The 25,699-nt window shown below is 36.5% G+C and overlaps 2 protein-coding genes across 3 annotated transcripts; one reads left to right on the top strand and one right to left on the bottom strand.

Moving 5' to 3' along the window:
* Window positions 1-140: 140 nt before the first annotated feature.
* LOC140947743 (mitochondrial import inner membrane translocase subunit Tim10 B-like) lies at window positions 141-2,964 on the bottom strand. Of its 2 annotated transcripts, none has more exons than XM_073396920.1 (3): window positions 2,836-2,964; window positions 2,453-2,548; window positions 141-646 (listed from the first exon to the last, which is right to left on the bottom strand). In XM_073396920.1, exons 1-3 carry the CDS (start codon window positions 2,872-2,874, stop codon window positions 530-532), a joined length of 252 nt encoding a protein of 83 aa, XP_073253021.1. In that variant the 5' UTR covers window positions 2,875-2,964; the 3' UTR covers window positions 141-529. The 2 variants fall into 2 exon arrangements, with proteins under 2 accessions (XP_073253021.1, XP_073253022.1); XM_073396921.1 differs by having other exon boundaries at window positions 141-643.
* Window positions 2,965-3,296: 332 nt separating this feature from the next.
* On the top strand, window positions 3,297-25,696 carry LOC140949265 (structural maintenance of chromosomes protein 1A-like). The gene is made up of 40 exons (XM_073398488.1): window positions 3,297-3,588; window positions 4,386-4,462; window positions 4,916-5,019; window positions 5,396-5,516; window positions 7,054-7,121; window positions 7,858-7,948; window positions 8,211-8,288; window positions 8,405-8,617; window positions 9,007-9,092; window positions 9,471-9,519; window positions 9,710-9,820; window positions 10,407-10,478; window positions 10,603-10,700; window positions 10,904-10,948; window positions 11,388-11,450; window positions 11,559-11,750; window positions 12,634-12,736; window positions 12,967-13,098; window positions 13,348-13,499; window positions 13,728-13,923; window positions 14,186-14,254; window positions 14,615-14,704; window positions 15,475-15,518; window positions 15,890-15,980; window positions 16,482-16,512; window positions 16,853-16,938; window positions 17,471-17,548; window positions 17,729-17,812; window positions 19,007-19,063; window positions 19,318-19,458; window positions 20,087-20,161; window positions 20,576-20,688; window positions 21,246-21,353; window positions 22,031-22,091; window positions 23,348-23,401; window positions 23,603-23,652; window positions 23,746-23,820; window positions 23,994-24,063; window positions 25,084-25,194; window positions 25,417-25,696. Exons 1-40 carry the CDS (start codon window positions 3,480-3,482, stop codon window positions 25,477-25,479), a joined length of 3,711 nt encoding a protein of 1,236 aa, XP_073254589.1. The 5' UTR covers window positions 3,297-3,479; the 3' UTR covers window positions 25,480-25,696.
* The last annotated feature ends 3 nt before the right edge of the window (window positions 25,697-25,699 follow it).

The raw sequence follows: 25,699 nt of genomic DNA, 5'->3' as shown, positions 1-25,699 counted from the left end.
TACTGCCCACTGGAAAATGCCAAGAACAATATGGTGACATTTTTGAGCAGTTTTGAAAATTTGTTGGTTCTAGACCTTGCAACAGCTGACTGCATGCATTTTAAAATTTTACATGGCCACTACAAAACAGTCTACACACATCGATAAACGTAAACATTTTACTCCTTCTGTAATATTCGAATCTGCTGGGAGAGCCTAACATGGTTAGGTATTCATTTTAGATGCAAAACGTCTACTGATTAACTAAATTTAACACCACAAAACTCCATGGTTTTGAACCAAAGAAAATGTCAAGATTATATGATGACAAAGAAAAACAAATAAAAAAAATATTGTTGTTCTGATTTTACTGTCTGAAAAAAGAAACTTAAAACTGTTAGTTTACCAGTGCATATCCCAGAAGAAAAAAAAACCTTTGCTTGCCTAGTACTTAACAAAAAAAGAACTTGACCAGTGATGAGGAAGAGTGCAGGGTGTTTATCACAACATTTTCTAAAATTGGAAACAAAATATCACAGGTGTTGAAGAGTCACATTCCTTGGCCCATTCTTGCTTTATCAGCTAAGGGTCCCACCTCCATGAACACAGCCATCTGACGTTGATTGAGATTCATCCACTTTGTACTGCAAGTGTCAATACATGACTGCTATTTAAAATAAAAATAAGAATTGATTAGAAATTTGTGTGCTTTTTAAAATCAGATTGATAATGTAACCTGTACCACAGTCTAAGAGGTGAAAGTCGTAAGGGCTAGTGTTGAGTACAGGGTCACTTTGGTATGTGCCAATGAATAAGCCACTGGACCGCTTTTATTTCTTTGTGGCCACTTGGTCCTGAATAAGGGTATGCAATTTCATGCAATTCATCCTGAACAGAAAAGAATCAGCACTGGTATTTTGCCCACTATTCCCTATTCCACTATTGCCCTCGATTTAACGCACCCTATATTATGAATTCTTTGTTACAACGAACAATTTTCTTCAACCTGGCCAAAATTACAGTAAAATGTACGGATCAGAACCTCCATTTAAGAAAATCTTTGTTATAACGAACACAATCCACTAGCGAAAACGTAAAATTTACCTCAATATAATGAATAAATGTCAGCATGCGATAAAAGATGAATGCCAAACAGACCAACAAGGATAAAATTTATGTGTACAGTAGTTTTGAGCAGTTTTTTTGGCCTCTTCTCGAGTTTCTAGTGCAGTAGCCATGTATAGCTCGGTACTGAAATGTTATTACAGTATTTTTTCAGATTCGGGAAGGCTGGGTTCTGTAAATTAATTATTAACTATACCTTGATATAATGAACATTTTGGTAGTTTTCCCCAAAATTCGTTAAATGGAGGTGTTAGATATAACGAACCCTTGATTTAACGAACAAATTTCCCCAGTTCCTTGGTACCTCATTAGATCGAGGTTCCACTGTACAGGGTTAGGGGGATTCAAATAGTCAACAAGTTCCCTGGCACAGTTTTGTTTGTTTGTATGCTTAAAAACCTCAGAAGAGAAAAAGGAATGTCTGTGAACAGATGAGATTTCAAACTCTCAGTGGCATTGTACCTTGCCCAACAGCTGTGTGGCAGCCCTCTAAAACATTTTTTTCTTGGACCCAGTTCTTCACAGCTCTTTCTGGGCCATGTACCATTATTTTTTGCTTTTGTTTGTTTTTCCAACCAATCCTGTATGGCTTTGTTCAAGTAGTGACATCATCTAATGACCAAACTTAGGTCAAGTACTCCCTCCACAAGAAGTGATCATGAGAAGTGGTAGATCCAGACCTTTAGAGAAGAGGGTGGGGGGGGGGGGGGGGGAAGGGGTCACCCAGACCCTAATCCAGACCCTAAGATAGAGGGGGGATGATCTCAAAAAAAACTTTTTCCGGCCCTTCAGGCCTCAGTTTGGTCTAAATATAAGGGGGGCCCTCCCCTAGACCTGCCTCTGATGAGGGTTCAGTGTATAGAGTACCTGAGCAGTAGCTGGAGGGAAGGGTACTCTGGAATTTAAGTGATGGGAAAGATCGAATGAATCTTTTGGGTTTGAAATTTTTGTTTCTGGGATTTTTTTGGACAGGAAAATTTGGCAAGTACTTTTTGGGTGGATTGAGTTAAGTAGGGTATTGGGTATTCAAAACAATCAGTGAAGATTCTGGGTAGTGCCAGAGTATTCAAGCTGCGACGGTTTGCAAATAATAATAATAATATTTTAATATTTATTGCGTTACATTCCATCTAAGGCACAAAAATTTTGCGCGGGACTTTTGGTTCAGGGATTATTTTAGGTTTTGTAGGAAGCCTTTGGGCCAGGGATGTTTGGGGGTTCAGTGATGTTTCTCCCCATTTGATCATCCAAGTCCCTTGAAATCCAGAGTAGCCCCCTATAGGGCTGCAGGGCTAATGCTGAATGGGTGAGAACCAGATAGCAGCTACAATAATACCGTGCTTCTTACCTCCTCAGCAGTGACCTTGCGATAATTTAAATTAGTTACACAGGCAAGGAAACAGTCCTGAGTGAGCTTGTTGTATAGCTGCAAAAACTCTTTGTACTGAAAGAGTAAAAAAAATTATGCCAAAAAATGTAAAAAGTCTTAAATCACTTAGAATACTAAACCAGCATCATGACATGCCATAAGTACATGGTCAATTATTTATGAAACCACTTATTGGTTATCGAATATATTTTAAAATTATTGTGGGTGAAACATGAGGGCTTACAAGTAATCTATAGCCATATAATACTGCATACACATGTTGTTGTTCTACTAAAAAACTTCCACAAAAAGGTAGAAAATGATCCAAAAATGTCCGAGAAATAAATAGTGTTCAAACTTACATTTCGAGCGGCTAAATCATCAGCTATAAACCTCTCCATAAAAGTACAAAACCTGATAAACTTAACTCTAAGCCATCACCATGCATACCTTACATACGGCTACTTTCCCCACCCTACCCCGTCACTAAATCCACACTATAAACAAACTTTTGACCAAGTAAATGAGAGAAAAAAAAATTTATTATAGAATAAATGACGTAGACTTATAATCTCAAAAAGGCTATAACTTTTCAAAATATAAGGAGGGTACAAAATCGTCAATAATAAGTTTGAGTTTACACAATTTAAAAATAAGGGAGGGGATACTGTGGGTACTCCCGCAATGTGGTTTAACTTGTCCAGCGATGCCCAACAGCTGACCATGCGCATTGTTTTCGTACTTTGCTGTAGTTTCATTCCCGCCAAATTTACGAACAAGTGGAAGTGTTGTTTACCTGTTTTTGACCACGATTTACTCGTTCAGAACGCCTTTCGAAACAGAGCTTGAGTAACTATTTATTGTACTTCTTCTTTTTATTGTCGTTAGCATATTTATACGCAAATTTCTTTTACATACTACGAATCATTTGTGGTTATATGCGGTGTACTTCATGATTATGATTTGTAGGCTTTGACGCTTGCTGTCCCTTCAAAGTTCCGTGGAAATGGGTTATCTTCAACGGCTGGAGTTAGAGAATTTCAAGTCCTACAAGGGAAAGCATACTATTGGACCATTCAAACGATTCACAGCCATTATAGGGCCAAATGGATGTGGTGAGTGGATATTTGATGGGCAACTATAAAAGCTTCATTTCAAGGCTTATTTGTGCTTTTTCAGAGTTTCAAAGCTTATAACTCTTGTAGTTGCATGGCCTTCTGTATCAGCTTAAGTGGATCAAATCACATGACAGTCGTTTTGTGAAGCTTTCTATATAATAGTACCAACAACCTGAGATCAGGCTCTATTTTTGTTTCGCTTTGAAAATTACATTCCGGCGGGCAAGACGAAACTCAGGCCCAATTTCAGCGGTAGCCGTTGGAGAGAATGTATGAGAACCAAATTGGGCCTGATCTCAGGTTATAGTACCAATAAATGCCCATTTTCCCCCTGGGGGTAGGGGGGGTACTCATGGGAATTCTTGGTTGGGGTGTGCTGCCCGGTTCTACAAATGCTGACCCTTTTTCAGACCAAAAAATGTCATATTTTTCCATACCTATTTTCAGACCAGACCTCTAAAATCCATACCCATTTTCAGATCTGGCCTTTAGGCAGAAATTATGTCATCATAACTTAGATAAGAGTACCAACAAATGCATTTCGAATTCACATATTTCTATATTGTTCCTATTCATTTAGAATTGAAATGATACCGTGTTTATACACTCCCTTAGTTCCCTCAAAAACCATACCCAATTTCAGACAGAAATGGGCAAAGTGTATACCCGTTTTCAGACCAAAAAGGCCCAAAAACCATACCCTTTGGGACAACACGTTCCTGTATGGATTATGTAAGGGAGAACCCCCCCAGATTTCCAATATTGTTGTTTTATGCTATATTTTTTATAACTAGGAAAATCTAATTTGATGGATGCCATTAGTTTTGTGTTTGGTGAAAGAACACAGAGTCTTCGAGTTCGCACAGTTAAGGTGAGTGTTAATTATCTGGGAAGTGGATCTGAAATCTTTTCACCCTTTAATAAATCATTTCTGCTTTCATTCCCAAAAAGATGCAGACAAATCCACATACCATCTTTGCGATAGCTGTCACAAAGTGCCCTCATAAATAGGAATTTACCAAAAAATTTGGTAATACTACAATTGTCAGTCTTGAGGTAATATAAAACTGGAAATAAACCTGTTCAAATACAACACACTTGTTAAACAAGATCTGCATTCCAACCTGGACATGTCATCTGTCAGATAAGGGTTATTAGTAGTGGCTGTACAAGCAAGTTGAAAGGACAAGGCAGGTGAAATGCATCAGTTTGTATGTTGGGGGTACACTTGAGCAGTTTTTATTTGCCTTTACTAAAGTACTCATTCTTTCCACCTATCCCTTCCATCACAATTTAAACATTGTATATCTTTTCTTCCTCAAAGGATCTTATCCATGGAGCTCCTATAGGCAAACCTGTAGCTAATACAGCAATGGTCTCTGCTGTATATGCAGAGCAGGATGGAACTGAAATCAACTTCACTCGAAAGTATGATCATACTCAGGTCTAACTATATTTTAGAGTAGTGTTTATTTGAGTATTGGGGAATTTGTCTTTTCGTTACTTATTTTGTATAGTTTCTGATGGAATAAGGAGTATTTTGTCATTTTCTTAAACCAAACTCAAGCAGGCATTGGGACTCTTTCTTTTAGCTAGTACTTCTGGTGTGCAAAATATTCCTGTTTTTGGCAACATTTACCATTTGGTGCTTCCAAATTTAGGAAAACACATTGTAAGAACAATATTTCCAAATGTCTTAAGGGAGCATTTTTCAACCCCCCCTCCCTTAGTGAGCTGTGACCTTAAACTGGCAACTCAACTTTTAATAATAGATCTTAACTTTTGCTTGTTTTGTCTGTTGTAGGATTGTTGGTAGTGGTACTGAATACAGAATTGATAACAAAGTTGTGTCACCACAACAGTACACCAAAAAACTGGAGGAATTAGGTATTTTGGTGAAAGCTAAAAACTTTCTTGTGTTTCAGGTAAAGTATCTCATTTGCAGTAAAATTATATACTTTTGTTACTTGGCTTTGTACCCACTGATAGGTGGAAGAACAGTATACCGTATTTCCTCCAATAATAGCTGGGGGAAATTACTTCTTACTTCACACCAAAAGGGGGTGATTATTCAAGAAAGGTGATTATTTCAAATGTTGCTCACTGGAAGTCGTGTTCTAAAATTAACATTTGGTTCTATTTTTCCATTTAAGTCAAAAGTAATCACATCAAGTAAACTGAACATTGGCATTCAAAGTGTTCCAAATTCAGTTCCTTGATTAATTTCAATGTCAATGTCCTCGGTGCAGTGTTCTCACCAGGCTGTGGTCTTGTGGAATTCCCGGAAGAAAATCTGAGATGGCGCATAAAAAGCCAAGAAGATGCGCCCGTTAGGGCGCAGGGGCATGCTTCAAGGAAAACGGAGTTTAGAATGTCTATAGTTGAGTAGTTTTAATGGTCAACCTAACCATCCAGTATTTTGCTTGGTCAAATGAATAAAAAACATGGTATCAAAAGATTCAAAGTGTTTAATTTTCTTTCCTTAACTTTCATTGGTCCCACGTACATTGCAAAGATTGGTGTATGCACCGTTTTTGAATCGTACACACCCTGTCCTGTAACAGATCATTGGGAGTGCGGGCTCAGGTTATTCGTACCACGTGGTTTTTGCTGATGAAGAAGCAGCTGATGCACCATGGCACAGCGAAGATTAGTTTCTTTCTTTCGTCCTTAAGTCCCTAAGACATGCTTTGATGAAATGGGAGGCAGAAAAATTACAAAGAATTTTTTTCACACCAATCGTGGTGAAAAAAAATCAAAATCCTGGTGAGAACACTGTGGGTGTCAGAACGTGACTCATCACTAATCAGTTTTGCTGGATCAGTCTCCACTTTAACTTCATCCTCCAGGTTTACCACTATGGGTATCCCTAATGGTAACTTATAGGGTTGAGGGCAAGGCAATTATTTTGAACATTTCTGTTAAAGGGAGGGGATTATTCGAGGGCGGTTATTAATTAAGTGATGACTATTATTTGAGGAAATACGGTAGGTAATTGCAAAAGAACTTATCAGGTGACTGTCAACCAACTATTTGCTGCGGTTAGCCTACTGTCAGGCAAAGTGTATTTAAGTTTTGGTATTATTAAGGACTGGCCAACTGCCAGTGACCTCTCTGTCAACAGATTTTGGGAGAGCTGTTCTTAATCATTTTGTGCCCTGGAGCATCAATAAGATTTCCCATTATTGCACAGGTCAATGTGAAAGTCTCATCCAATCATAACATTCAGGAGCTCAGTAATAAAATAAAAAGTAGTTGCATGTAGTCTTTGTCAATCCCTGATGGTTTGAACCCAGGACTTCCAGGGTGTCTAACTGCAATCTTTCCTTACTATGAATTCTAGATTTAAGCTTGAACTTTTACAAGGTTATGCCCTTATTTTTGAAGGTTTGAAGAAATACCCAAAGCTGTTTGTGTCAACAGATTTTGGTGGTGTTTATGTTTGAATTATTTCATTGTTAGGGTACTGTTGAATCAATAGCAATGAAAACTCCCAAGGAAAGAACCCAGATGTTTGAAAAAATAAGCAGGTTTGAGAAGTTATCTGTATAACAAAATTTACCTCTTCTAAATCAAGCCCCACACCTTTGAGATTTTTGCAGTGTTTGTAATACTAATATTAATATTGAAGGGGTGCCTGCAATAAATCCCTAAGCCCCAAACCTCTAATAAAATGCTATATCCTCCTTCCTTGTATGCCTTTTTAATAATAGGAGAATTTGATGTGAGATCAAGGCCCAGTTGTTCGAAGGCCAATTAGCGCTTAACCCAGGGTTAAATTTAACCCGGGTTTCTTTTTCTTTTGTTCAAACGCATTTTCCTCGGATAATTTTCTCTGTTATTTTTAAGAGCATCCCATCGTCAACTTGTTGACAAAAAGAATTAAAACTGAATTTACTTTTTAAGCTTTCATATCTGAATTCAAATTTCACACTAACCCTGGGTTATCTTAATGCCAGCTTTGAACAAAACCAGCCCAGTAGTCACTTAGTCATTATTCCATGCACCCCTTTAATAATAAATTTTGTTATTCTTTTATACATCATTTATCTTTCACCTTTCTTTGTTTCACCAACAGTATTATCAGTTATGATAATTATTACCATCATTGTCATGCAAATTAACACAAGAGGAGACATGCCCTGCTTTCTTACAGCTGCTAAAAGATACACAGCAGTAGTAGGGTATGAAGGAAATGCATGCAGTAACTTGTATTAATACATCTGCAAAGATACAGAAATGATGACCTGTTATGAAATTTGCCAGGTCTGGAGAGCTTTCAGACGATTATGAAAAAAAGAAGCAAGAAATGCAAAAAGCTGAAGAGGAAACAAGTTTTAACTATCACAAAAAGAAGGTATTTCATTATAGTAAGCAAGATGGCAAGTGTTTTTGTTTCCAAGATGGTACTTGCATATAGTATTGCTAAAACATCACTGGAAGTTCTGTTAGAATAGCTCTTGAAATAAATCACTCCCCCTAGGCTTTGTTAGAACGCCCTGATAATGCAACACCATGAAATTTGTCATGTTCCTTATTCCATGTTTTCATTTGAAGCTGTAAGTGGTAATTGATTTGACAAAGGAGTTCCTAAAATATTTCTCCAATCACTCTCTTAGGGAATTGCAGCCGAGAAAAAGGAAGCTAAAGCAGAAAAGGAAGAAGCTGATAAGTATCACAAGTTGAATCAAGAACTGGTGGGTGCTTTAACTAACTGACATGTAGAACTTATGTTACATACCTGTGATTAGCAATCATCTATTATGCAGTGCATAGTTAGTAGACTCAAGTCTGTTTATTTGGGCTTCTGTAGGACAATTGCCAGCTGGAGTTGCAGTTATTTAAGTTGTATCACAATGAACAAGGCATCAACCACCTCACTAATGAACTGAAAACCAAATCTCGTGATGTGGACAGACTAGAAAAAGAGAAGAATGAAATTGAACAAAAACTGAAGAGCAAGAAGCAAGAGAATGCAAAGTTATCACGGGAGATGGCAAGTGTGGAAAAGAAAATAGCAAGCAAGGTACAATACCCTATCATTGCTATACCCTATTACAGTATATATTTAAATAACTTACAGTGAAAGGGTAAACCCATTAAGATTAGATGTAAGTTTTAGCCATTGATTACTCTGTTGTTGGGGAGGGGTGAGGGTGGGGGGGGGGAAGGGAGGTGCTTAAAAAATATATCCAAGGTGTTGTAGCAACCGTACTTTGCTACACATATACCCAGATGTGTAGCCTGATATTAATAATTATTATAGCAAGGCATTTCTGTTTCCAGAATTTTTGTCGTGTTTCAACCCATACTCTTTTGTTTCAAATTTATTTGGGCCAGGCCTACATGTACATTGTATATTCTTTCAATAGTTCAGTTTTGATAACTTTGAAACCAAGTAAATTTCCCTTTAAGGAAGCTGAACAGAACAAGAATAAACCTCTGTACATCAAAGCCAAAGAGAAAACTTCTCATCTCTCAAAAAGAATAGAAAACTCCAAGTAAGTGTATGTTCCTTTTGGTTTGTTAATGCATAAAATGGCAGCAAATTCTTGACTCTTTAACATTTTGACTTGGTGGCATGATATTGAGTTTTCACCCTATTGGCAGCAAGATCTAAAATGCCTGTAGTTTTCAAAATCTTGAATATGCAGTAGCTTCCCCAGCAGAAGGTTGAGTTTTCAAAATCTTGGAAGCAATTATTAAACTCCAGGTATAGCTTGAATACATCTTTATTACCTTATGGTGGAAGTTCAACTGTACAATCACTTTTTAATGAATGATTTTTGCTCTTTGTGCTATGTTGCTTCATGTTGAAATTTTACATTAAGTATTAGATTGTTCAAGATTTGCAATTTTTGAACTTTTGTTTTCTATAGGAAGGCTGTGGCCAAAGCAAAGGAAGCGCATAAGAAACATGAGGCTGAGGTACCTTTTTACCTACCTATGACCTGTTCACCTACAGGTATTCTCTAATTTGTGTTAAATGAACCAGCCATGCAAGGATGAAATGAAATTTCAGCATATATACTGCTTTCATTCAGCACATCTTTCACCGTAATGTGTAGGAGAGTTTATCCAAGATGTACAGTAATTTCATATCTTTCAAATTGTGTAGATTGAAGAGCTTGAGAAAGAACTTGAAGAAGTTCGCAGGGCTGCTGAACAATATGAAAATGATGTGTCGGGAGACAGTCAAGATGAAAATGTTGAACTAATGGAAGCACAGGTGAGATCAGCATAGAGATTCCTTTTTAAGTACTTGTGGGTACCTAAGGGTATCAACAAGTATTTGCAGGCACTTCTATATGCCAATGCATCAGTCAGGCTGAAATGAGAACTATTTATGATTGTGAATAGTTAGTGAAAAGAAACAAGAAAACTTGACAGTCGACTCAGGCTGAAACCAGTTTGACCTACAACATATCCATAAGTTTCCATTCCCATAGTTTACAATGGTTCTTCTTTGAAGTGAGATGTTAAACCAAGACAAGTACATGTAATTGATAACTGGCCAGTTTGTTGACAGATACTATACCCCTGTATCAAAAAGAATATTATAGAAAATAAATTAGCGGTATTCTGAATGTTCTTTGCAGTTAAGTCACCTTGTCATAGTTATAACCTAGAGCAGTAAAAAATTTGTTATTTCTTTATTTTTTTACAGTTTAGGCATAGCTGTTAAGAAATGCTACTGTAGAAAATTGTTTTGGATGTTTGATCATGGCCAACTTAACCTGCAATTACCTTGATCAAGTGCTGTAACAGTCAGTGATGAATTAGCCATGATTTAATGTGTGTATTTCTTTGAATAGCTTGAACAGTATAATGCCTTGAAGGAGGAGGCTGGAAGGGAAACTGCTGCAGTTAAGTTAGAGCTTGACAAGGTATGTATGTGTACTCAAAAATTATCAGGCATAACCTTAAAACTGAAGGTTAATATTTAAATAAACAACATAAAAATAAAGAATCATTAATAAATTTTATTATTGGCTTGTTCGTCTCTTATAGATTGTCCGAGAGCAGAATGCGGAGCAGAAAACTCTTGATCAACTGAAGCAGAGAGAAATAAGTTTATTGTCTCAGCAGAAACACAAGATAGATCAAAGGTTTGTGCATAACTTTTAATCGTTTGAGAGTATTATTGAAAGTCCGTTGCTGTAAAATAAAATACAATACAACGTGCAATGTATCAACATGTAAGTGATATCCAAACCCTCGCACTAGTGACATTCTTTTGTTTTAATAATTGTTAAAGTCGTTGTTGGTGTTATTCAAAATAAAGAGCAAGTATTATATTTTTATGTACTAGGAAACAGTTAGAGGAGAGAATGGAGAAACTTGATGATTATATCAGGTACAGCTGTATACTTTGTACTTTTCCTATTTTGTTTGATTACTGTCTACTCAAGCAAAATAGCTTCCTTCTTCAAGTCATGGTAAAAGCCTGGACGTAACTGGCACATTTCTCTACGGAATATTATATTGCTCAAGTGCAGTGTATTTTAATGGTACAGGCAAATGATAATTAATTAGAGGTAACAAGAGGTATATCTGTATATAAAACGTTTCACTGTAAGATTAGAGGTAGAGTTTGTTGTGTTCATTATGACTCTTTCAGTATGGGCAATATACCAGTGTAGTAAATATTAAATACTGCAAAAAGTAAGTGTTTGTTTACATGCAATATGTTTAATTCTCTCTTTTTTTGATATTATAATCATAGTGTTGTTGTTGTTGTTAATATAATGCTTTTTTTTAGTAAGGTCCTAGTGAGCATATTTTTTATTTTTCAGATCAAATCATGAGCAAGTGGAGAAATTGCAGCAAGAACATGATGCACTAGACACAGAAATCAAGTATGTGTTGAAACAAACAACAAAATATATTCCTAGGCTTATAGTTAACCGTATATATTTACTTTCATTGATTTTCTCTGTCTTTGCTTCTTAATATGTCTTTATTAGTAATGCCAACTCTCGTCACTCTGAACTATGCAAGCTGTTGGAGGAGGTGCAGGTTGAACTGAGCGAAGCTAAGGTAGACAAACATGAGAATGCACGACATCAGAAAAAACAGGAAGTGCTGGAGAGTATGAAGAGACTCTTTCCGGGAGTTTATGGACGGCTCATAGAGCTATGTGAACCAGTGCACAAAAAGTGAGTCATCAACCAGCAGTTTTAGTCAAGAAAAATAATATCCATCCTCTCTCAAAGTCAATAAGTTAATTTATACAAAATGTTAACAGAACTTGACTTTTGCTACAATAATACAGTGGAACCCTGGTAAATTGAACTCTGAATGGAAAAGAAAAACAGTTCAAGTTAGCGGGAGTTCGGGTTATCGGGATCAATTGTCTGCTTTAATGATTAATAGTTACTGATTTTTCGGCAATTCAGTGTGTATAGCTAGTGCATATTTACTTATAATTTTCATGAAAAATGGTGAAATGATTATGCATTTTTATGATAAAATGCGATCTGTTTGTTGCACCAACTACAATCAAATTCTGGTAGTGTTAGTTTTAGTGTTTTACCAAGAGTCATAATAGGGGCTCTTGTTTTTACCTACAACAAGAAAAACTAACGGGATGGAATCCGAGTGGGGTAACAAGAGCCAGAATTTGAGTTGTCGGGCGAAATTTCAGTGAAATTTTGATCAAGTGAAAGGAAATTTAATTTGAGTTAGGAGGGAATTCGAGTTATCTGAGTAAAAATGACTGAAATGTGGGATGAAATCCAAGGAAAATGGGACTTAGTTCGAGTTAACGAGGAGTATGAGTTATCCGAGTTCGAGGTACGGAAGTTCTACTGTAATGTTTATTTGTCACTTAGCTATGTTTTGAGCTGGCACTTGGTTAGGAGCTGAGGAACCACAAAAGTGTGACAAGCAAGAATATTACTATTTGATTCTTTTTCAATAATTATCGTAAAACAGTCAATAAAATTGTCGATTTTTTTCGTCATTTTTGAAAAATTATATTTAAGAGTTGTTTATTAATTGACAAATTTTTAATTTATAATGATGCCTTTTTTTTTTCAGGTATACCCTGGCCATAACCAGGGTTCTTGGGAGAAACATGGATGCCATTGTTGTGGATACAGAGAAAACTGGAAGAGATTGCATTCAGTACCTTAAAGAACAGGTTTGATTTGCTACGTGTAGATCCAACATATTTATGATCATTTTCTTGTTACAAAAGCAACAGCTCAATTGTTTGATTGTGTGTGTCTGCATGAGATCCAAAGGTAACATAAAATCAAAATTAGGTGTGTGTGTGTGTGGGCAGGGCAGGGGGGGGAAGGGGGGGCTCAAAATTAATTGTCAAAAATATTGAAAATATAATTATTTTTTATCTTGTTCATTTTATTACAGCGGGCTGATCCAGAGACGTTCCTTCCACTGGATTCCCTTCAGGTCAAACCTGTTCAAGAGAAGTACCGGCAGAGCGCTGGTTCGGCTAAGTTAGTCATTGATGTGATCAAATTTGAACCAGCAGTTATCAAGGTATAACAACTAGTTCTATTAAGTGTACCATATAGGGTTGTGACTATTAAGTTTACTTAAACTGTTATACATCTTAATATGCTTTACATTGACATTGTCCTGTGGTGTTACTGGTAATGGCACAATAACTTTTTATTTTGAAGAATTTTTTTACAAAATAACCATCCTTCACTGTCTTTTTTCCAATCTGATATGAAACAATATACCCATGATGTATTGCTGAAGGAATATATCATTCTCTTTTGGCAGAAAGCCCTACAGTATGCTTGTGCTAATGCTCTTGTTTGTGACCGAATGGAGGATGCTAGACAGTTAGCATTTTCAGGAGCTGAAAGAAAGAAGACAGTTTCCTTAGATGGAACGCTGTTTCAAAAGTCTGGGATCATTAAAGGGGGAGTAAGGTAAATCAATGATCAAATTCTGTTCTTAAACTTATATTTATGTTAAATAATATATATTATGTTGTTTAAGAGCAGAGCACTTTTTCACTTACACAGAGATTTCCTCCATATATTGTTATTATTATACACCATTAAAGCTATTTTTACTAGATCCAAGTGTTTGAGTGTCATGTAAACTAGGCAATAAAGTTTTCAACATTTTACAATTTTTTCATAATTTTCAACCAGTGATCTGAAGGCCAAAGCCAGACGATGGGATGAAAAGCAAGTTGATGCACTGAAACGTAAACGAGACAGCTTCTTGGCTGAGTTGAAAGAGCTATCAAAGCATCGTAGAAAAGAACCACAACTACAAAACTTGAAGTCTCAAATTGATGGGCTTCGGAATCGACTGAGGTACTCTCACAAGGACAAAGAAACCACAGTGAGTTTGCTTTTTGTACTGTAGTGTTTTTTCCCCACAAAGATGAGTTGTTCTTCAAACCTACAGTTTTGTATGAGGATGCAGTTACTACACCTGTACCCTCAACTACCTTCCATACTTCCTTTTACAAGTGATAACAAAATGCCAGAGTAAGAGAGTGAAGCTTTTTTAAGTAGTTACCATGTAAAGAAAGTATGTTCCATTTACAATTGGATCTGGTGAATTAAGCAGCATTGCATACATTACTTTTTGTTTGTCTTAGGAGAAGCAATCATTGACTGCCATCTCTAAGGACCTTGACTTCATTGAAAAAGAACTGAGAAGCTTGGAGGTATTTTTCATTTTTTTCAAAAACAATGTATTTAGTTAGGAATTTTTTAAGTCCATTTTTTCAGAAATTTCTAATATTGCTTAATCTAAGGTAGGCAAAATTAGTTATGTCAATAACCAAACCATTTAAATGTTAAAATTAATTTTTGTCTGTGCAAGTCATGAGTTCACCTAACACGATACCCTGATATTATTACAGTGTAGTTAAGCACTAGTACAGTTAAAAAACATTATGAAGTTCACTGTTTATCACTTTGATAGTAAAACAGCTTGTTCAGGTTTATCACTCGGGCAATGCAATTTCCTGTATGCCATAATTTCTATTGGACTTTTTAAGTGATGCGTGTTGTGGACATTTCAGCCAAAGAGGGATGAGTTGCGAAAATCAATGGAAGAAAGAAGCATAGCAATCACCAACACAGAGAAAAGAATGAACAGAGTAGAGGATCAGGTAAGTTAATTCATATGGTGACACAGGGACTGATCTTAACCTTAACCTAATAAAACCTTAATTTGCTAGTCAGGAGTGGTTAATACGAACTTCTCTTTAAATAACATAATGGGCAACCAACCAACACAAGTTTGAGAACCAGTAATACACCCTTGTCTCTATTTCTTCCTTTCCTTTTTTTTATTATTTAAAGATATAACATAACAAACTACTTGCAGATATCCAAGTGATGCCATACTCTCCAATTTAGTTATTTTGATTCCAGATTTAACTCATTCACCGCTGAACCACCCATAACACCCCACGCAGATCATTGTCCCTTTTGCTGGTTGTGATGTCATGTGTTTTCATAGACGATTTTGAAATTAATTTTAACTTGTGCAGGGGGAAAAGATCTCTGAAAGCAGAATCAAATTAGAAAGGTTCAGTCTAATGGGCCGGAGAAAAATGTGTAAAACCATGAAAAGTTGACCCAAAAAGTCCAATGATAATCTTTTTCTGACACCCAGCTGCACCTCCTTCCTTCCAATGCTATGATCCTAAAATTTTAACCAAAAACTTGAAAAAAGTAGGTAAAAAAGCAAGGAAAGAGCCCTGGGGGGGAGGATGAAAAGCAAATTTTGCTTTCTGTGCTTGTCTGAACTTTCCAAGCTGGAGACGGCATACTGTTCAATGTATAAATGGTTGTTTGGTTCTTTATGGCCAAACAGTGACAGGAAAGCAGCATGATTAACTTTATAAAACGTTTTCACCAAAGCACTTTTTTACAGGTATTCAGAGAATTCTGTGATCAAATTGGTGTAGAGAACATAAGGTATACATACAGATTTAGATCATCTTTCTACACAGAGAATGTTACAAATCTGACTTTGTTGTGTTCCCTATTGGAAATGATTTCACTGTCTTAATTGTGAAATGTAATTCCAGTGCTGTATAATGTTGTGGGGAATGAGATCAATAGAAGAAAGTGAGGGTTTATTTACAAGACAGGGAGAATGGGAATAATGGTTATTGAGGTTTTCAACCCTTCCTATGGCTACATAAAGAGTCAAGGACCATTGAAGTCAAATAGTAGATGCAGCATTATTAAAAATAAATAGAATAATGTCTCACCCTTGTTCCTTGCCTGGAACCATCTACATAGAACAGAACCTGTAACTGATATTGTGTTTTTATCTTTTCAAGGCAATATGAAGAAAGACAACTGAGGTCCCAGCAAGAGAGAGCTCAACGCCGTCTGGAGTTTTCTAACCAGGAGTCCCGCTTAATGAATCAGGTTAGAAAGAAATGTGACTCTACACATTTGTTCAATCTACCAAACTGATTTAACACTCATGTATAAGCCGTATGCATGGGTGGATAAGTCACCCCCCCAACTTTCAATCCTGATTTTGAAAAAAAAAAACACTTAAAAAATGATGAAGGTTTTTAATTTTAGTGCTAAGCTTCATGAGTGTAATTCAAGTTTTTGGTAAATTCAGTGTTAGCTGCATATTTGTTGTTGCTTGATTAAATACGTCAATGAACTCTCAAGTTATTCCTTCTCTGGAATGTTAAAGCTCAAGTCAGTAGTGTTCATTCTTTCATATTTTTTACTATGTTTTCTGTCCTTTTTCTGACACCAAACTGACCAGAAGAGATGTTCTTGTAGATAAGCCACTCATGATTTTGGGCCTAAAATCTATGCAAAAAGATGCAGCTTATACTCAAGTTATTAAGGTAGTTTAGGGTAGTATTCATGGTATTATCTTAAGGATCTATTGTCTTGTTTTTATAGTTGGATTATGAAAGGGGTAGAGATACTAAAGGTAAGTGCCATGATTACTTTTTTGAGGGCATATTTTGTTATTTTGCATATAACATAACTTTTACACAAACGTCTTAAAATAGTTTGTCCACTTTTGTAACCTTTTGACCAATACAGTACCTAATAATTGAAACTTTTTTTTTTCATTCTTGGATGGTAATATAAAAAAAAATTAAAAAGGAAGGCATTCTCACCAACAGGCACATAGACCAGACAAATGACTAAATTCATTTTTGACAATTTTATCTTAAATTCTTAACACCTGGATATTACTAGAAAAAGTAACTGGATGCTAATAACTATTCTTTGTAAAGATTTGCTAAGTGATCAGTTGCTTTCAGGTCAACTGAAGAAACTTAAAGACAGTCGGGCTGCAGATAAGGAAGAGTGTTTAAAACTCGAAGCAGAGGAGAAAGAAAAACTTAAGGCAGGTCTAACATAGTGGCAAGCTTCAAATTGTAGTTACTAAACGAACAAAACAGGAAGATTATGTCATTCTAACACTTAAATATTGTCCCTGGCATTAGGTTAGTAAAGAATAATAATTATTGTTACTGTTGTTACCGGTACTATGGAAGACATTACTAATTAAAGTATCAAACTGAAGTCTACTAAATCAATGGAGCATTTTGATTTGAAAACAGCAAAATTTTGCACTTTTCTTGGCTGATTGACAAAGATAGTGTGTAATCATTCATCTATGCTCTCTAATAAACTCTATTTGCAGGAATTTTTGAATATAATTCATCATACCACATATGCTTTAAAACAATACTATTTGGGTTACCAAGACAGTGGTCTTAATTCATTAAGATCATTTTTTTTTTACATCATTTATTATGCCAACATGTGTATATTATTATTTATATCTTAAATTTCCTTCTTTTTTTTTTTTTTTTTTGCTCATAAGAACTTATTTTACAAAAGTTCTGACAGATATTTTGCTGTATAACTTGCAGATAATCAATCAGGTTGATAGTGAACTGCAAAAATTGCACTTGGAGAAATCAAGCAAGAAGTCAGAGATTGATGAGAAGGTTTGACAACATATAGCCAGTCTATTACACGAATGTCTTACTAGTTAATTACTTAGCTATCTGTGCTCTGGTCATTATTGTAAATGTAATTTGCAACATGTTTTGTTACTGTAATTTATATCTTCAGACCTGTTTAATCACAAGATTGAAGCTTTATGCTTTGCCTTATTTTTAACTCAGGAACAAGAAATCCGAGAAGTGAAGAAGGATGTGATGCAATGTGTGAAGGACGTAACAGCTCATCAGAAACAAATGACTGCAATGGTACATGAAGATTTTTTCCTTTTATTTCTTGGTACATACAATATAACAAAATAAACTGCATACATATCTGTAACTGATGGTATAAGTACTGCATAAGTTGACAGTCAGTCAAAATCCACAGAACTATCATTTTATATTTTAGTTAATGTCGTAGTTCCTTTCGCTAGACTTTACAATAACTGTAATAAAATAAGACAACAAACAGATGGCGTAATGGGGGGAACACCGCTCCGCGATTGGCGTGGTGGACGACTTCCATAGCGTGACCATAAAGCCTTACTTATCTCCCCGGCGCTAATTTACACGCGCCGGATCGGACAAGTTCAGGTAGGTCCGAAAGAAACAAACTTAATACGGCCTAACACTCCACGGCACTACGAGCTGAAACCTCCGGCCAGCATCGTGCAACTTAATGGAACGGTGTAGGCAAATATTTTGTTCTGGGAACTTTATCTTATCAGCACTACGAGCCGACTCCGCCGGCACGTGCTGGAATACAGTCAAATATAAAAGTTTGCGTTAAAATCAAAGCTTGGGGAAGTCGCCGTGAGACTTAAACCGAAAGCGAAAGAAAGCGGTGAGCCCGTGTTTATTGGGAACCGCAACAAAGCCTCCAAAGGGAGGGAAGGGTGGGAATTACAAAACTTTAGGACGGTTGAAGTAACCAACTTCGCAATACAGCTCGGAATGAGGCACAGGACTTTTACTAGGCCTTTTATAGTCCGAGTGCTATCACAAGGTAAGCCAATGAAAAATACTGTACTACAGAACAGAACGTGCACCTAAAGTGCTCCACGAGATATGCATGAGGAAAATTATTTTTACTAGCCATACAAAACGAGCGATACATCAGAAACTAGCCTCAACTGCAACAAAAAACAAGGATTGCTATTGTATCAGTAGTTTCCCAGCTATAGCCGTGATTTTACGTACTACCCAGTAGTTTTACCCACCACGAGTAAACTTCTACGAGATTTGATAAGGGCTATAGCATAACACTGCGTTACATGTTGTTGATTGAGGGCGTCACGCTCCATTAACTGCGTTTTACAATTGAGTTGTAAAACTTTCTTTGTGAGATTGGTTATCATGTTACTAGAAGTTGTCTGAAAAGTCAATATTTGAATAGTCAGTCTCCATTTATGTAGTTATCCATTTTTGTTCATTTTCTCCATTTCATTGGATGTTTTTCAGGAGACCCAGCTTGAACAAAAGAGAGCTGATCGTCATAGTCTACTGAAGTCTTGCAAGGTAAACCTTTCAATGATTAATTCAACAGATAGCTCTTTTGACTGACCATAAGACTTTAGTATAGTCAAACTTTATCAGTGCAATTTGTAGTCTTTTAAACTTATGGCCCTTAGGTTAGGGTTAGTGAGTTAAGGCTCTTTCCAAAAGGGTCTTTGAGCATATAATCTAGTGTAGTGTTTTGTTGCTGAACAGCTTCCACACAGCATGGAAAATGCTTTAACTTTGTTCTTCTTTCTTTTCTGATTATCATACAGATGGAAGATATCTTCCTTCCATTTAAGAAGGGTGGAATGAATGATATTGATCTTGGTGAACCATCATCCAGTCAACCTGAAACATCCAGCCAAGACCAGACTGAATCATCTTCAATGGATGTCGACAGCACAAGCACACAGGTGCAGAGCCTTGTAACCCAGTTATAAAACACTCTTAGATCAATTAGCTAGCCTGATTGTCAGACGTTTCTGGGGAAAAGGAGGAAGAGAGAAGCAAAAGGGGATACTGCTAAGGGGGAGAAACCTCTTCTTTCTCTCTCTTCTTCCCTTATCTCTTTCCACCCTCCCCCTCGGACCACTAAGGAACACCTGATTAGTGATACTCAGGCTACCTATAAGCTGATTCTCCAAACTGTCATCCGTACATTTCTAAGGTTCTAATGGGGAGAAGTTCTTTATTAATCAAGGCCATGATTTTAATGTTTTATGATAATTCTGCTTGTTTTGTTCACTGTTACATGCTTGTTTAAAGGAGCATATCATATAAGCCCTATTATCAAAACACAAGTTCTCCATTTTTCATCACCAAACATATCTTATAGAAACGGTCCGGAGAAGATTTATCTGTGATACATTATCACACTGTAGGATGTTACCCGCAGTCAAGCTCTGATCCCTACTTCTGTTTCTTCTAAAAACAAAACATCTTGCTCATAGCCTAACACCCCATCCAAGTGGCCTTTGCCTTATCTTTCACTTCATTATTATTACTACATTATATTCTTGACCCTGCACATTCTATTTGCAGGGAGCAAAAATAACATATGAGAGAGAGGCTAACCTGGTCATTGATTATTCATCACTCAGTAGAGGATTAAAGCAGGTGAGAACATACCTCCAAAATCCATTAGAATAGTCTATGTCCAAGATGCCTCAAGCCTCTGTTTCAAACCAAGGCTGCTAAGTGCAAAGCCATTGATATGAAAATGATTGTTTTATTCTTATGCAAATAAAACTCATTCTCACAAATGTTTTGTACTTAGTCTTGTTTTAAAAGGGAGAATTTTTGGAACTCGGAAATGGCCTGTTATTTAGATTCTGACTAGTGCATCTGGAGTTTTGTTGAAGCCAAATGGTATTTGCTTTGCTTTGTAAATTACTCACCAATAAACCTTTATGACATTTTAAACTATCCAGGAAAGGTTTCATTTTAGAATTCGATGCAAAAGAAAGTTTATATTATAATTGTTATCATTATCATTATTGTTATTTTTCATTATTATTATTTTATTGTCAGCTTGAAGACCCTGCTGAAATTCGCAACATGATGAATGAGCTTACAAACAAGGTGAATAAACTGCAGACAACTTTACAAAGGATTCAAGCTCCCAACATGAAGGCACTTGAAAAGTAAGAACACTTCTTTTTAGTAGACATCTTAAAGAACGTTGGAGACAAAAAATTGCTTTGCATTGCTCAGAGCTTTCATGGAATAGGCCATTTGTACGATTACGGCTTTTTTACTACTGAGACCAGAATTCATTTCGTGTTTTCTTTCATATTTAAATTTGTTAATCCCATTGAGGTTGAAATAACAAAAGCCCAAATTTTGCACAAGAAAGCAAAACCCTGAAGGATTCTGGTAGTAGTAGAAAAATGAGGCCATTATGCAAATGGCCTAATGCTTCAGAGTGTTTGCCTAAAACATTTTCGTAGCCAAAAGATCTAAGTTGTCAGGAGAAAGCATTTACAATGATTGTAACAATAATTTTACTCCTTCAAGAGGAACTCGCTGTACAGTCAGAGAATAACTATCAATCGAATGTTGCGATTTTTCAACATTACTTGTTTCCCTTTATGTCCTCTGCACACCTACAAAAGAGGATTTCCATCCATTGATGATTATATTTTAGATGAATATTTAATATCTCTACTCAGTTCTGACCTTTATTTATTTTGTCATTCAGGCTTGATGGTGTGAGTAGCCGTTTCCAAGAAACGAGTGCAGAGTTTGAGCAAGCAAGAAACAAAGCAAGGAAGGCAAAGATTGAATTTGAAACAGTCAAGAAGGAAAGGTATTTTTTCTGTGTAGTTGATTTTAACAAAATCTTACTTGCCGATCCTTGCCTTTTCTGTCTATTTTTTGTATTAACTTAATTTATGAAACTTGTTTTCACAGAAGAAACAGATTTTTCGTTTTTAGTCTTGCCTTGTTATTATGATACATTGCCTCACAAGTATTTATTTTTTGCGTAATTATTAAATGGGGCAAAAAAGTTTCATTAAATCATAAAATTATAACTCTATGATAATATAATATAACTTTACTTTTTTGAGTAGAGATTGGACGTATCAGTAGTAGTTATCTTTTGTATTCAATGTAAAGATCAATATTTAACAATATTTTTATTCCTCGAGCCCGAATGGGCTCTGGGTCAATAGCCTATGAGGCGGAAGGCCAAATGGGCTATTGACTCAGAGGCCATGAGGACGAGAGGAATAACTGTTTTAGTAAAATCCAACTAGTTGGTCAAAAATATCGCAACAAAACAACTTTAGCTAGCGAAACGTGATTCAGCCGCCATTGTTTTTGGTTTTCAAAGCTGGCGCTTTTCGCTGCTAGTGGGCTTTAACATATAGCCTAGTAGTAGTTCAACCAATCAGAACGCAGCATTGATAATAGACCACTAGTTGGATTTTACTAAACTGCAATATACTTTTACATAGCCCTGACAGTCTCTTTCACCACCAGATATGAACTCTTCATGACAGCGTTTGAACATGTTTCAACGAAAATAGATGAAATTTACAAGGTTTGTCGTGTATTTACATATACATATAATATATAGATTTAGCCAGGGCTAAAAGCGAAGCTCTCGTTAAATCTATCATTTACTAAACAAATTATAAACGAAAACAGACAAAAAAAATCGGAGGTCTAATTAGCCAAAAAAAAAACGTTGCACCGGCAGCACACTTTTTTCTAATTAGCAAAAAACAACTTTGCACGCTTTTTTGTACATTTCTTTGCCGTTGTTTTGAATAAAACGTGAAACTTCCAGAAACTTCCCAGTTACACGGTTTATGGAGGAAATGTATGTGTTCTACATGTTCACTTTTTTTTCGCTGCCGCTCATTTTCACCTTGTTGGCGGCTAATATTTCCCCTTTTTCTCACCGCCGCTATGAATTTTTTTTGTTTTTCTTCCAACGAAATTGGTCTCCTTTGGTTTTTATCTCTCGCTCTAGCTCTTTCTCTGTTATCCACGTTAATGCAGACATTGAGATTAAGTCGAAAGAAAGAGTCGGCATTTGTTGTTGTTGTTTTTATCTCTAAAACACCGGGAAGCTACGGTAAAATTCCGAAAATAAGCCCCTCCATGTATAAGCCCCTCCAAATGTAAGCCCCCCAAACCGGTAATGCATAAAACCCTCCGTTAAATCGCCCCTCCAAATATAAGCTCCCCGGGGGCTTGTACTTGGAAAATTGTCCTCAAATACAAAGTAAAACAAAGCAAAAACGGTAAATTTACTTCCACCTATAAGCCAGCCCAATCGATTTTCAAACGCAAATTTCCATCCGAAGATAAGCCCCGCTAAAAATAAGCCCCTCATAAAGGCCCTTTGAAAAATATAAGCCCCGGGGCTTATTTTCGGAATTTTACGGTATGCGATTTACCGCCGAAACGAGCGGGTGCTTGAAATGCAAAATTTGATCTCTTCTTACATGAATAGGGGGACGTACCCGGTACGGACGATTTTCTCAGTACCAAAATTTGTTGGATGCATAGATTACCTAATTTTCTTACCCGTGGTGCTCCGCTATAAAACTAAGCGAAGACACCAAAAACTGAACGTAACATATTATTTCTTATTACCAGGTCAATATAAACCGCACAAAAATTACTATACCATGTTCTTGAAATATACAGAACACATACCGGGCTTGGGGTTGTAGTACAAGTACAGTGATAGGAAGTTTAAAGCAAATATTATTACGTCATTATTATTTAAGGCCGGTTCAAGTATAATTTTATTTATACTCCTCTTGTCCCTTTATTTTCTTTCAGGACATTGCCAACAATGCCAGCGCACAAGCATTCCTTGGTCCTGAAGATGCCGAGGTATGCAATATTTACTAATCACAGACCCTTAAGTTCGGATCAAGGATAGTAATAAGCATAAAACACAGTATATCGCTGTTCAGTGTCTACCGTCCTTTTACCACTGAGAGGTCATGTTCTTAAGGTTCCGGTGGTTCTTTAATGGTGGGGGGGATAAATTGTGTTAATTTTGTTCTTAAAGTTGTTTTTTGGCCGTTCTAGGAGCCCTACCTTGGAGGAATAAATTACAACTGTGTAGCGCCCGGGAAAAGGTCAGAATATTAGTACTACTTTTTAAGTTTTGGTTTATACAGTATTAAGCAGAGCTCTTTAGTTTTACTAATTAGTGCTGTGTAAATGCCCAGGTTCCGACCAATGGATAATTTATCTGGTGGCGAAAAAACTGTAGCAGCACTTGCTCTTCTCTTCAGTATTCACAGGTAAATAAGTAGCTCTGTTTTGTTCTAGATAATAACAATATGATTGTCACATGTAACTTATACCATTCATCGCGTTAGAAACGAGCTTGGAATGTTACTATCATACTTTGAGTGCAAAAGAATCTTAAATGGCCCTTGTTACTTTTTTGACTACTGATTTTATGTTATTGCAGCTTTCAACCAGCACCGTTTTTTGTCCTGGACGAAATAGACGCCGCTCTTGACAACACCAACATCAATAAGGTACATTAAAAGCTCCGACAACTGAGATGCAAGAGCTAGGAAGCTTATTTTTACAGTCAAACCAGGTCAAGCGTTCCCGTCGCTAACGAACTAATGAATTCATTCACGGAAAAATGATTTCGTTTGTTGATTCAATAATCCATTCATAAAATGAACAATCCAATATTCATATTTAGCCTCGATTCCATAATCGAATGTTGATTCGATTACTGTTTTTTGAAAAACTACTCTCTCCACAAGTTGACCTCAGAATTTTTCTGAGAGTCGAGTGCTGGCGAGTTCTGAAGTTCAAACCCAAACAAACTGTTACATGTACGCCAGTTTGTTGTAATCAGTGCAACAGACCTAGGACTGACCTCTTAGAAAACACGACGGTCAAACTGAGGTCAGGTTATGTGCGGTGATTGGTGGATTTCGATCCTCGGCCATTGTCAGTTTCTTTGCATTTGCGGTCTGTCTATTCTAGCTGTTATTTTGATTAAAGGCAATGAAAAACGCAATCGCAAACGGCAGGAAAAAGGAAGCAAATACGATTGAACACAACAGACAAGAATAAAGAACAGGTAGATTTTGTTCATAAACCAAATCAACATTTGATTATTGAATCGAGGTACAATTTGACTGTTGGGTTATTCATTTTATGAATGGATCATTGAATCAACAAACGAAATCATTTTCCATTAATGAATTAATTAGTTTGTTAGCGACGGGAACGCTTGACCTGGTTTGACTGTAAAACATATGTGGTAACTGACTGTGTAATACGCCAGTACTTTTGTTGAGTCAGGTCGGCGGGATCCGTTCGAGCCTTCGTTTGTCGGCTAGATCAGAGATCTTATGTGAAAACAAGTAGGCGGCTGTTGAAGGCGTGCCCTACTTGTATAATTAACCGTGGATTTTGCAGTACGCGTTTTTGTAAATCATGTCAGTAGACGCCTCCTTATAAAATAACTGTTTATTGTTTACCATCATGGCGAGATTTTATTCGTTTTGCAATGTTAACATACTACTTCTTTTTAGGTCGCCAGGTACATTATCAGCGAAACTGAAAAACATTTCCAGTGTATTGTGATTTCCCTCAAAGAAGAGTTTTATACCAGGGCAGAAGCTCTTATTGGAATTACTGCTGAAGTTAGTATGCATTTACTCTGATGATAATATTTGGGCGCTGTTTACCGTCCCCCGTCCCCTAAGTAGATTTGGTACTCATTTCCAGGCTTGACTCGGTCGTAAGTGTGTATCATGCCGACGATCTTATGAAAAAGTAGGGGATTTTGAACAGTCTAGTTCAGCCCGTGTTTTCATCACTTGAGTTACTGACGTTCATTAATGACGTTTCTTTTTGTTTTCTAGCCTGACAAAGACTGCACAGTGAGCCGAGTGTTCACCTTGGATTTGACTCAGTATCCAGAGTAGTTAGGCTGCCACCATTCAAACTATTCATCCGTTGGAAAATTTCAAGAAAGCTTTACAGAAGTTAAGGAAAGATAAACCGCTTCATGTAGTCAGAGATCTCATCTTCAATCTTGTGTTAACGTGATATGTTGTCAAGCCTTTGCAATCTCTTTCTGAACCTGAACTGACCATTATTTAGTTGGTTTAAAAAAGGTTATTAAAAAAAGATGGCGCACTTGCC

The sequence above is a fragment of the Porites lutea genome, chromosome 9 (assembly GCF_958299795.1).
Source record: "Porites lutea chromosome 9, jaPorLute2.1, whole genome shotgun sequence".
NCBI classification, from domain to species: Eukaryota; Metazoa; Cnidaria; class Anthozoa; order Scleractinia; family Poritidae; genus Porites; species Porites lutea.
Note: the sequence above shows the minus strand (reverse complement) of the source record. Positions and strands in the feature narration are given on the sequence as shown.